The 13282-nt window shown below is 36.0% G+C and overlaps 1 protein-coding gene across 1 annotated transcript; it reads right to left on the reverse strand.

Annotated features, from left to right (window-relative positions):
- Window positions 1–4805: 4805 nt before the first annotated feature.
- On the reverse strand, window positions 4806–10056 carry LOC140955536 (uncharacterized). The gene is made up of 8 exons (XM_073408904.1): window positions 9784–10056; window positions 9462–9694; window positions 8554–8627; window positions 8009–8394; window positions 7043–7921; window positions 6002–6823; window positions 5813–5917; window positions 4806–5228 (listed from the first exon to the last, which is right to left on the reverse strand). The coding sequence occupies exons 1-8, from the start codon at window positions 10054–10056 to the stop codon at window positions 4806–4808; spliced, it is 3195 nt and encodes a 1064-aa protein (XP_073265005.1).
- Window positions 10057–13282: the final 3226 nt, after the last annotated feature.

Raw genomic sequence — 13282 nt, forward strand, 5'->3', positions numbered from 1 at the left:
AAAGAAAAACGATGGAGGTGTTGAAAAATACATAGATTCTTCAGTTGGTCTATTCCTCAGGGCGACCTGCCTAAGTGAAAAACATGAAAGTGTTTTCAATATTGATTTTGTGAAATACATGAGAGTGATTTCAACATTGATTTTTGTGAAATACATGAAAGTGATTGCAGCATTGGTCTTATTTTCCAGGTAACCAGCTTGTTTGTGAAATACATGAAAGTGATTTCAACATTGTTCATGTGAAATACACGAAAGTGATTTCAGTATTGGTCTTATTTTCCAGGTGACCAGCCTGTTTGCGAAAAAACATGAAAGTGATTTCAACATCAGTTTCAAGGCTAATGAAAATTTCTAAAAGAAGTCATACTTGCCCGGCTGAGATCTGATTTGTAAATCGATCTCAAAGATGATGTAAGCTTCTCAAGAAAGTCTTCTATGTACGGCTGAGATCTGATTTGCAAATCGATCTCAAAGATGATGAAAGCTTCTCAAGAAAGTCTTATATGTACAGCTGAGACGCGATTTGCAAATCGATCTCAAAGATGATAAAAGCTTCTTAAGAAAGTCGTATATGTACGGCTGAGATCTGATTTGCAAATTGATCTCAAAGATGATGAAAGCTTCTTAAGAAAGTCTTATATGTACAACTAAGATTTGAGCTTCTATTCAAAATGATGGCAGGAGCAAATTCCTTATAAATCACGTAGTTTTTGGCAAAAGACATCATCAACTTCTCGCATTTTCAATACTTTCAAAATTCTCAACTTTTGAAGTTTTAACCATGTCTTCCTCTTCTTCCAATGCTAATCCAAACCTTGTTCCTGCGGCAGAGCCTGTAGTTTGGCGTACTACCTTTGAAGTGAATGGTCGTCCAGTTACAATAGAGGATACTATAATGGACAACGAAGATATTGTTGTAGCCGTGGTTAAAGACATGATCCTTCCTCGTGATGAAATAATGATGGCAGCCAGGACCGATATTGAAGCAGTGAATCAGTCACTTGCTCTTAGTATCAGAGCTACTTCGTCTTTGGTGAACCTTGCGGAGCATCTTCATGCTAGAAGACTTAAGTTGAATACTCAAATTCCTGAGCTCCATCATCAGATTGAGAATTTAAGGAAAAGACTCTGTGATTAAAGACGCCACAGAAACGATTTTGAGAGGAGAAACCAAGAGCTCAATATGCATGTTGACTTTTGGAGGGACTATGTTAACACACGACACCTCGAGTTCGAGGAAAAGATGGAGCGCATAATTAACCAATTTAAGGAACTTCGAGCAATGATTGATCATCAAGATGAAAATATCCCTAATCATCCTCGCAGTGTTTAATGTTTGTACTTGTAAACCCTTTTCCCATGAATAAAAATACATCTTTCTCGTCTTCATTCATAGAGTTTGCTTTTGTGGAATTGCCATATTTGATGCGATTTAAAAGAACTTCATTTCATCTTAATCTCGTTGGATCCCGTTTGGAATTTTTTTCATGAAATATCTGCAAAACAAATATGCAATGCTCGTGAAGTTCGATGATATGCAATGCATCTTACCTGTTTTTGAAATATAGATCCCCGTTCATCTTGTTTGAGGATCTTGATTTTTAGTGAGCTCTTTTGATTCACACATCCTTCAAATCTACTCAAGCCGACCCATGTTGTTCATTTTTCTAAGATAAACTTTGTTTGAGATTCCCAATAGTCATTGCACTTTTCTCTATTGGTAACTTCACTGAGAGAATTAGCTTATCCCTGGCCCGATATTGTTCTATAGGCAACATTACCATTATTGAAGATTCTTTAACCAATTCATATGGTCAATATATAAGGATTATCCCGCTTCACCTGGGATTTCATATACATTTCTTTACTGAAGATGTATCAATTATCTTGTTGTCTAACTGATCATATTGTGAGAGTGAACAATCTCCTTTCATAGATACTGCAAATCATATTATTTCAATCCTCATGTTGGAAGAAGTCCACAGTTTTATCATGTGTATTTTCCACTAGGGAAGCAAATTTCTTTATGCCATTAAGGATCTGGTAACTGCTTCTCTACCCCCTGGGAGAATTAACTGCCTCATTTCATTTCCTCCTTTGCTCTTGTTGTCATTAGAATATCTGATTTTCTAACGGTGCCTCGTAGTGTGCCATATATTCATTTTTCTTACAAAGAAAACCTTTTTCCAAAAATGATGTTTTAAAAGATCTGTTTTGTTCTCGAAAATGAAACTCTCAATGTCTGTTTATAACAATGTTCAGGCAACTCTAGGGCTTTATGTCAAATATCTTAGTAAAAGTAATCTAAGATGAATATAAGTGATGAGATGACCTTCTGCTTTGGTTTTCAAAGTGTTCAAGCGATTGCTTAAAGGTATTTTCAGAGAAAAGAAACTGCCTTTTATTTTTAGAAACACTCTTTTTAACTACATGAATAATAATGAGTAATTATTTGCTATGCCATGACTCTTTATGGAAAAGTCTCTTATATTTTTTAGAACGTCGTTTATTGATCCAGGTTGCTTACTTGATTAAAAAGGATTTCAAAGACACGTAATGTATTTATGGCTCAAGGCTATAAACGAAAGAGTATTCCATAAGCTCAAAAAGTGTTTAAGGGCTTATAAACTATAGATCACTATTATCTTGTCTTGGCATTTTCTTTTTCTACCTTGACAACAAAAATGGTACTAAATATTCCAAATGAGGAACTTCTATTTTTATTTTATTTTTTGTTACTCCCATATTTGTTTAGGAATTCTCTCAATTGTTTGGAATTTTGTTGAATTCTTTGTTGTCAGACTTTCTTTATAAGCTCACATGCCTTCAAGACAATTTCCTTAATCATATTTCTCTTTTTGCCCCCTAGTGTAGGGTGTGATCTTAGTTAAGGTTCTCATGAAAGAAAAAGCTTTAAATAAACTCAGCTCAAATTGGGACTGCAAAGGATAATTTTAAAGAAAGTGAAAGGAATATCAAAGATGGCCTTTCCTCATTTAAAGTAAGATAAGTTAAAACCAATAAACTTTGTCCACATCCAGCGTAATGCTTTGGATTTGTAAGATACCACGTTTTGCGAGTCCATGAAAAACTAATGTACTACCAACCATTATTCATGCTGATAAAATGTGGATCCAAGATATAATTTGGGTGATAGTTGTTCCAATTGCATGTTTTTAACTTGTTTGGTCATCTCTTTCAAGGAAATTGCTCTGAACATTATTCCAAACAAATCATTGATTTATTTCATTAAAATCACAAACAAAATCAGTTCTTTTAAAACCTCATTTAAAAAGAATGGATTATCCTGTAAAAAAGTTTGAAAGATCAAATTGTTGAGCCATTAAGATCATGCATGGGCTTTTTAGTGAGGTATATGCAAAGAGAATTTCCTGGCAAAAGCTTCATTGATTTGATTGGATGAAACACATCATACATAATACTTTTTCACATAATCAGAGTTCACAGGCCTAGGTAAATCATCTTCATCCGTCCTAGTTAACAACAGAGCCCCTCCAGAGAATGCTTTCTTCACTACATATGGGCCTTCATAGATTGGTGCCCACTTGCTTCGGTCTTCACTTGGTAATGGTAAGATTTTTCTTAGTACAAGATCCCCTTCTTTGAATTCTCTTGGTCAAACTTTCCGGTCATATGCTTTGGCCATCCTTCTTTGGTATAACTAGTGATGGCAAATTGCAGCCAACCTCTTCTCACTTATCATGTTTAGCTACTCATATCTCACTTTAGCCCATTCAGCTTCTTCTAGTTTAGATTCTATTAGTACTCTCAAAGATGGAATTTCTACTTCCAAAGGCATCACTGCCTCCATCCCAAATACTAATGAGTAAGGTGTAGCTCCAGTAGATGTCCTTACTACTGTACGATATACATGCAGAGCAAAAGGAAGCATCTCATGCCAATCCATATAAGTGACTACCATCTTCTGAATAATCTTCTTGATATTCTTGTTTACAGCTTCGACAGCACCATTCATCTTTGGTATGTAAAGAGATGAGTTTGAATGTTTAATTTTCCACTTCACACACAATTCTGTGATTATTTTTCCATTAAAATTTTGGGCATTGTCGATCACTATCTTCTCAGGTGAACTGTACCGACATATCAAATCTTTCTCAATGAAGCACTTGACCACTTTTTGAGTTACATGAGCATAAAAGTTGGCCTCCACCCACTTTGTGAAGTAATCAATGGCTACTAAGATAAATTGATGCCTATTGCTAGCCTTTGAGTTGATTGGCCCAATCACATCTATTCCCCACATTGCAAATGGCCACGGTGATGTCATATTAAATAAAGGAGCTGAAGGTGCATTTATCTTATCATTATACACTTGACATTTATGGAATTTTCTGACATAATCGATGCAATCTTTCTCCATGGTCATCCAGAAGTACCTAGATAATTGCATTTGTCTAGCCATCATGTGCCCACTTGCATGAGTTGCATAAATTCTTTCATGAATTTCTTGCAATGCTACCTTAGCTTTGATTTCATCTAGACATCTTAGTAAAGTTCCATTGAATGATCTTTTATATAGAATTTATCCATCCAGGTAAAATTCCATGGCTAACCTTCTCAAGGTCTTTATATCTGCTTTAGATGCCCCCAAAGGATATTCTTGATATTGGATAAACCGCTTGATGTCATAAAACCATGGGTTCCGATCTATTTCTCCTTCAAGTGAACAACAATGAGTTGTAAAATTTTTAATCTCCATGCGGATTGGTTGTACCCTAATTCCGTAATCAATTTTGGCCATATAAGCTAAGGTTGCCAAATCATCAGCAAATTGGTTTTTTGTCTCTTCCCATATGGGTAAAATCTATCTCATCAAAGTCCTCGGTCAGTTTTGAGAGATATTGTTGATATGGTATCAACTTTTCTTCTTTGGTCTGCAATTCGCCTTTCACTTGACATATTATTAACATTGAATCCCTATAGACATCAAGCTTCTTTATTTTCATCTCTAAAGCAGCTTCTAACCCAAGAATACAAGCCTCACATTCAGCAGTATTGTTAGTACATTCAAATGGTAGTTTGATTGAGATGGGATATTGCTTCTGGTCAGGTGAGATTATCACAGCCCCTGCTCCATTGCCAGATACATTCATTGCCCTATCAAAATACTTAATCCACCAATCATTCTTCTCTTTGTCTTCTTCTACTATCAACACATCCTCATCCGGGAAGTAAAATTTCAAAGGCTCATAATTTTGATAGCATTATCTACCAAATGATCAGCAATTACACTTTCTTTTACGGATTTTCTTGTCTTGTATACAATGTCATACTCGGCCAACATTACTTGCCACCTTGCTATTTGGCTTGACAAGTAAGGTTTCTCAAAGATGTATTTAAGAGGATCCATTTTTGAGATCAACTAGGTGGTATAATACAACATATATTGTCGAAGACGCTTCGTGCTCCATACAAGAGCACAACATAGCTTTTTAATCATAGTATATCTGGATTCACAATCGATAAACTTCTTACTTAGATAATAGATAACTTGCTCTTTTCTTCCAGACTAATCATGTTGTCCCAACACAAAACCCATTGCTTCCTCAGTTACTGTCAAATACAAGATCAAAGGTCTTCCAAGCACAAGTGGTACTAACAAAGGTGGATTCTATAAGTATTGCTTTATTTTATCAAAGGCTTCTTGACAATCTTTGTCCCAAGTACCAGGATTCTTTTTTCGAAGCAATCAGAAAATTAGCTCACATGTTGCTGTTAACTGAGATATGAATCGTGCGATATAATTCAAATGTCCCAAGAAGCCTCTTACTTCTTTTTCGGTTTTAAGAGCTGCCATAGCCTGAATTGCTTTCACTTTATCAGGATCGACCTCTATTCCTTTATTTCTTATCACAAACCCTAGCAACTTTCCAGACTTCACCCCAAATGAGCATTTTGCAGGATTCAATTTCAACTGATACTTCCTTAGTCTATCAAATAATTTTCTTAGAATCTAAACGTGATCTTCTTTATTCTTAGACTTAGCAATCATGTCATCCATATACACTTCAATCTCTTTATGTATCATATCATGAAAAAGTGTCACCATTGCTCTTTGATATGTAGCTTTAGCATTCTTTAACCCAAATGACATCACTTTGTAGCAAAATGTTCCCCATGGTGTGATAAAAATGGTCTTCTCTTTATCTTCTTCAACCATTTTAATCTGGTTATACTCGAAGAATCCGTCCATGAAGGAATAAGTTAAGCTTCTAGCAGCATTGTCTATCAAGACATCTATGTGAGGCAAAGGAAAATTATCCTTTGGGCTAGCTTTGTTTAGATCTCTGAAGTCTACACATACTCTAATTTTATCATCCTTCTTTAATACTACCACTATGTTCGATACCCACTGAGGGTATTTAATAACTTCTACAAAACCAGTATCCCACTGCTTCTTTATCTCTGCCTTGACCTTGAGTAAAATATTCGGGCGAGTTCTTCTCAATTTCTGCTTAATAGGTTTACATCCTTCTATCAAAGGCACTCTATGTACTACAATATCAATGTCTAAACCAGGCATATCTGCATAAGACAAAGCAAACACATCCATATACTCTTGTAGTAACGAGGTTAAACTGCATTTTTCTTCTGTAGTAATCAGAGTTCCAATCCTTAACTCTCTTTTATCTTGATCCGTGCCTACATTTATCACCTCTAATTCTTCCTTTGTAGGTTTCCAAGCATGCTCAGACTGTTCTACTCGTCTAGTAAACTCTTTCATATAATCTTCATTCCATTCCTCTTCGTCCATTGCAATCACATCCTTATCAAAGTTTGGCTATTCATTTTCAATGCAATATGTTTGTGGATTTATGGAGGATTCGCTTTCAGAATTCTTCTTGTAAACAACTGGGGCTTCTTCAATTCTAGTCTTGTCCTTCACCTTCCTCTACATTGTTAATATCCATGAAAGTTTCTGTCCCAAGACTTCCGTCATATTTTCAGGTTTCATTACATATGCTAACTTTGAGAAAGAAATGTGGATGGGTAGGATTACAATGTCTTCTTCTTCTGGCTTTCTTCCTTCCATTCTGGCCAACCTTCTTTCTCGCTTAATCCTAGCAGCTCTCTGGTGATCATCTTTCTTAAGCTTAAAGCCAAGCCCAAACCTCTGATCAGCAGCCTTAATTTTCATTATGTTGACTCTCTTAAGATTTCCAGCAATTGGATCATTCTGGAATGGTAGCCCATGTTTCAAAAAGCACTTAGCTATCATTCTGGCAGTATAAAAAATCATTGGTCTTCTTAACACCGTATTCTCTGGTACCCATTCAGTTTTCACAATCTCGAAGGCATGGAGTTTTCCATCTTTGCAATCTTCTGCTTCAATATAAGGGACCGACACATTCCTTATCATGGACAAGGTTTCTTCTGCCTTAACTTTCACTAGAGTACCATTGATAATGTACTTCAAACATTGGTGTAGAGATGATGTCACAGCCCCAGCGGCGTGTATCCATGGCCTTCCTAATAACATGCTATATGAAGGATGGATATCCATCACTTGTAAGGTTATCAAAAACACACGAGGCCCTATAAACAATTCAATGTCAATGGTCCTTATCACCTGTCTAGAGGAACCATCATATGCTCTAGCTGTCATCGTGCTTGGTCTCATGTAGGTAACATCAATTGGCATCTCATCTAGTATATGCCTTGGTAGCACATTTAATGTTGAACCATTATCCACAAGCACTTTGCCGATCAAACAGTCTTTATATTTCACGGTGATGTATAAAGGATTGTTATGCCCAGTCCCTTCCGAGTCTAGCTCATCTTCTGTGAAGTATAAGTAATTAGAGGCTTGAATTCTTCCCACCAAATGTTCCATTGTATCTTGAGTAATATCTTGTGGCACATATGCTTCATTCAACACCTTTTGCAATGCTTTACGGTGTAATTCAAAACTCAAGATAAGCGACATTAAAGAGATTCTAGCAGGAGTTTTCTTGAACTAATCTACCACACTATACTCACTATGCTTCATTAACTTCAGAAATTCATTAGACTCATCTTCACTTATAGGTTTGTTCATTTTCATACCTTTAAAAGCATCAACTATCTCTTTTCCTTTAGCTTTCCTCTGCCTTTCTAATTCTTCTGGTGTAAAACACCGACCACTTCGAGTTAAACCGTCGATTTCAGTGTGAAAGATAGGAGTAGGATTCTTAATGTTGAAAGAATACCCATAATTGTAAGGCATTGTGCCATAACTTCCACTATTTGTGTATATAGGCTTGGTCAAGATTAGTTTTGATGGACCACCCATAGTTGGTTGGAGTCTACAAACTTCCATTTTTGTCTCCTGACAGCCTATCATCCCAACTTCACTGCTCTCTTCTTCACTCCCTATCCTTATCATGCCAAAAGTCAGCATCATTTTCACTTCTTGGTGAAATTCTTCACAATCATCAATGTGATGTCCCACCTTGCCATGAAACTTACAATAGTTATTTCCATTCATCATTGGTTCAAACTCAGATAAATATTCAGACTATACTAGCATACCATACAGTCTTTCCATGGAAACCTTCAAAACTCTTTCCTTCTTACCCTCCACTCCTACAGCATTCACTCCTCCACTTCATATTCAATGCATCATCAAAAGTTATCCATCCAGCTTTTATTAATTGCAGAAGCTTGTTTTTAAATGCATTACAGCTTTCAATGTTATGCCCAGCAACGCCAGCATGATACTCACATTTCAAATCTGGCTTATACCAATTTGGGTATGGAGGTTGCAGTGGGGTTAAGGGAATAGGGGCTACTTGCCCAATACTCAATAATTTTGAGTACATTTCTCCCAAGGGAAGTGGTAATGGTGGCAATCGTTCTTGGGTCTTTGAAAATTCCTTCTTGGAGGATTGACAATCTGGTTACTTTGTTGGTCATTTGGTTGGTTTTGTTGGTTGGTTGGGAAAGGTTTAGTGAATTTTACACTTGCAACTTGTTGGGTAGGTATTTGGAAGTTATAATGATGGTAATTTGTTTTCTTACCCTTATACACTCTTTCCACGTTGTTCACATCGGAATCCTTCTTTTTCCTAGTAAAGCCTTTCTTTTCAATAGGCTCTAACATTCTCCTCGTTCTTATTGCTTGTTATATTCTCTCAACGATAGTTACAGCATCATAGAAATGCTTAGTTGAACTACCCACCAGGTGTTCAAAGTAAAGAGATTTAAAAGTGTTAGAAAATAGAGTGATCATTTCTTTTTCTAACAAAGAGGGTTGTACATGAGATGTTTTTTCACGCCATCTCAAAGCATATTCTCTTACAGTCTCTTTGTTGCCCTTATCCATGACTAATAAGCTTGATCTATCCGGGGCTACCTCCATGTTGAATTTATACTGCTCCACAAAGGCTTTTACCAAATCTTTCTACTTTCTGATCTTAGTATTATTTAGCCTTGTATACCAGCTTAGTGCTGATCCAGAAAGACTGTCTTGAAAGAAATGGATGAGAAGTTTCTCATCATTCACAACTTCTTCCATCTTATTGTAGTAAGATATAAGATGAGTGACGGGCCATTTAGTTCCAGTATACTTGATGAATTCTAGTACCTTAAATTCTTTGGGTATAGCTACATTTGAAACTAAACACATTTCTGCAGCATGAATAGGATCATATAAGTCTGCCCCTTCGACTGCCTTCAATCTTTCTTCCAAAGCGGTCAATTTATCATAATCGACATATTTAGAGAATTTCATCTTATGTGGGTCATCAATTGCCAATTTACAGTAACTGGCACTTGTGCTGGTGGAATATTAGTAGTGAACTGTTGTTCAAATGAAGAGGGATTTGCCCTTAAATTTTGAGATGTGAATACAAAAGGAGCTGCTGGCATAGATACAGATGGAGTTGCAACTACCGGCTGAGTAGAGGTATCTTCCCCAAACTTGAATACTAGGGCCTGCTCGAGTAAACTTGTAAGTCGTGTAATATCATTTTTCATGTTCTCCAACTCTCTTTGATAATAAGCCTCTAAATGGGCCCTTTCTTCGTTCTCCATTATCTTCCTTCGTAGTCGAGTGTAATGAATTTTATGGTCTTTTAGGGGATCTATATTTCAACCTAAGTGAATGCAAGTAAACTAAATAAAATGCATAAATGGATGCAAAATGCCATATGGTTTATGCATGCTTGTTATTTGTTTCAAGTTTTCCTTTAACTTATGACGAGGAATAGACTAGATCAGATTCTCTTATGAAAGTTCTCACTAAAGACTCCAAACCTACAGGAACTTGAACCGATTTAGGGGGGAAATTTGATGTCATATTCTGATGGCAAACAATCCCCTTCATCATGTTGGTTCAATTCTGATCTGGTCAAAAATTCCTCAATAGTAATGGGTTTTTCCATCTCACAATTCCTATAAGGATCAGTGGAGATTTAATGAGAATATGAAATGTATATGAACATGTATGTTAATGCATTGACATTTGTTTGTGTCATAAAAGGTATATCCTAATTGATAGGATCTAGCTCATAAGATTTGGCTCAGTTGATTCTAATCTTAAAGATTTTCTTTGGTTCTTAGATTGCTCGAATTACCCATGGGGTAATCGGCCTCTTAACCTTAAACAACATGAGTATGAGAGAAAAACTCCACAATACTAGTTGCATAGGGTGAGTTACAATCTAAGCAAAAGTCCAGATGAGCATCAGTGGACATAAGTCACACTTGCCACCTGAATCTTTCTTTTCTAATCGTAAAAAGACGAGCTCAGGTCCAGAGCTTTTATGGGTTCACTGTGAAGTGTGTAAATACACAAATAAATAACATGCATACATGTGCAATCTAAAAAATTGAAATGATTTACAATAGATATCACATAAAATAAATAGTGCAAATAAAATAAATAGCAATAAAAAAACAAATGAAAAGCACACACAAACAGTTGGTTCAACCCTAAGTCCCTAGTGGAGTCGCCATTCTGTCGATACACGATGTCGGGCGACGGCTCCACTTTTTATTTATTTTAACAAAAAGATTTTTTTTCGATTGAGGGAAATGAAGATTTTATTGGAGTCGTCATCTAGTAATATGAGGGAACTGGAAATCTCAAATTAGACACTGGTCCTAGAGATTCGGGTACTGGGTTAGTTATGATTAAGGGAAGGTAGACACCACCCTTAAAACATCATTTCGAGAGAAAGGTTACCCTTACTTGTGTGTTTTTTTTTTTTTTGTTTCAAATGATATTATATTTTGAGCTTATTTGCGATTTTTTTTTTTCAAAGATGGTTAACATTGGTCCCTAAAAATAAAAGACACGTTAAAAATTACATCAGTCCCTAAAAATAGAAGATTCGTCTAAAATATCGACATTTATCCCTGAAAAGGATATTTACGTCTGAGTTACCAAAAGGAAATAATGGACATAATCCATATTTGGTATAAATACCCTTGACATCGGTCCTTTTTTGTAAAAAGAGATGTGTCGAAAAACAATATTCGTAGGAGATGCGTCAAAAAAAAAAAAGATGACATCAGTTTCTAAAAATAGGTGACTCATCTAAAATATTAACGTTTAACCCTAAAAAGGAGAAGTACGTCTGAGTTACCAAAAAAAAATTATGGACATAATCCATATTTGGTATTTGAACTTTTGACATCGGTTCTTTTTCTGTAAAAAAAGACGTGTCGGCAAATAATATTCGTTTATAAACAAAAATTATTCTTATATCGTTGAGAAATGGGTATAACCATATTCGAGAACTGGGTTTTGGAGCCACGAACGATAACATGATAAGATGGGTGTTGGACCCGCGTTGTTATTCCTTTTATATTTGTTTTTGATTTTTTTTGTTTTACAACATGCATGAAAATTTACAAATACTTATATATAAAAATAAAAATAAAAACTATTAGGAATCTCAAAAAAATTACCTGAGTGTCAATGTATAGGTAAAAGACTGAAATACCCTTGAATTTCTTGGAAAATTACGAAAATACCCCTGGTGGCACTTGTGGCTCACGCACAGTTACTATTGGAGGCGGTGAAATTTTCTGGCGAGATTTCCAGCCAACCAATGGTCGATTCTGGTAGATCTGAGGTAGAGGATTCTGATGATGGTGGTTTCGACGGCCGTTGATGGTTGACGAGGGAGAATCGTCGGTTTGAAGCTTCGGTGGCCGACGAAGATCGCGGCCTTTTTCCAACCAGATGAGTAGGCGAAAACGTTGAAAACAGCCGGGGTTTTGCTTTATATAAGGGTAGCAACCTTTCGGTGGTGGTTCAAAAGCTTCACACGGCCGGAAATGGGAGATCGGATGAGAGAGAGAGAATCGCTGGCGAGAGGAGAGAGAGGCTCCAAGATTGTGCTATGGTGTGAGCACAAGTATGGTGTACCAGTACAACTGAAGGTTGTGAGCCGTTGAATCGTGAATTAACCAATCCTTCGGCTATGATTGGCTTAATTTGCAAGTTGATCGGACGGTCTAGATGAGCTGAGCTTTGATCTGGTATGGCACGGTGCATTGAAAGCTCGATACACCAGGTGATGTGGCACAACGAGATCAAATGGCAGATTATTTCAAAGGCTGAGATGGATTTGGGTTTTAATCTAGTGTAATAAGCCCTATTGTATCCTATTAAATCAAAGGTCCAGAACTAACACTATTAGATCTAACGGTTAGGATATTTTTGATATTTTTCAAATTATTTTTTAAAAAAACAATATCTTATTCGCATGAAGAAAAACTAAAAAAAAATTCAAATAGTGATACTCTATTTTTTTTCTTCTCTTTTCTCTTCCCTTTCCCTTTGATATCGTGGCTATTTATAGCAAATGAGCAGGGAACAACATATTTATTTTAAAGGAAAAAATGTATCGTCGTAACTAACCCACCTACTATAATAAATTTATGTATTATTAATTTTGTTTTATTATATATAATAATAAATATTTATATGGGTAAAACTAAAAAAACTTAAATCAGTATTAGAAAAAGCTCGTTTCAACCGCTAAAAAAAATATTTTAATTACCGAAAATTGTATTGGAACACAACAAAAAACATTTGATGGGTATCAACCCGATGAACTGGGTTCTAACCGAAAAATGATGGTTTTGACCCGAAACAGCCTAAAAACTCATTTTTTCCCCGATCGACATGGTTTGACCCGTATTGACCCGGTGGACTCGGTTTTGATAAAAAATGACGGTTTTGATCGAAAATGACGGTTTTGACTCGAAATGTCATGAAATCTTATTTTTTACCCTGGTCGACATG

Source organism: Populus alba, chromosome 4 (assembly GCF_005239225.2).
Source record: "Populus alba chromosome 4, ASM523922v2, whole genome shotgun sequence".
NCBI lineage: Eukaryota > Viridiplantae > Streptophyta > Magnoliopsida > Malpighiales > Salicaceae > Populus > Populus alba.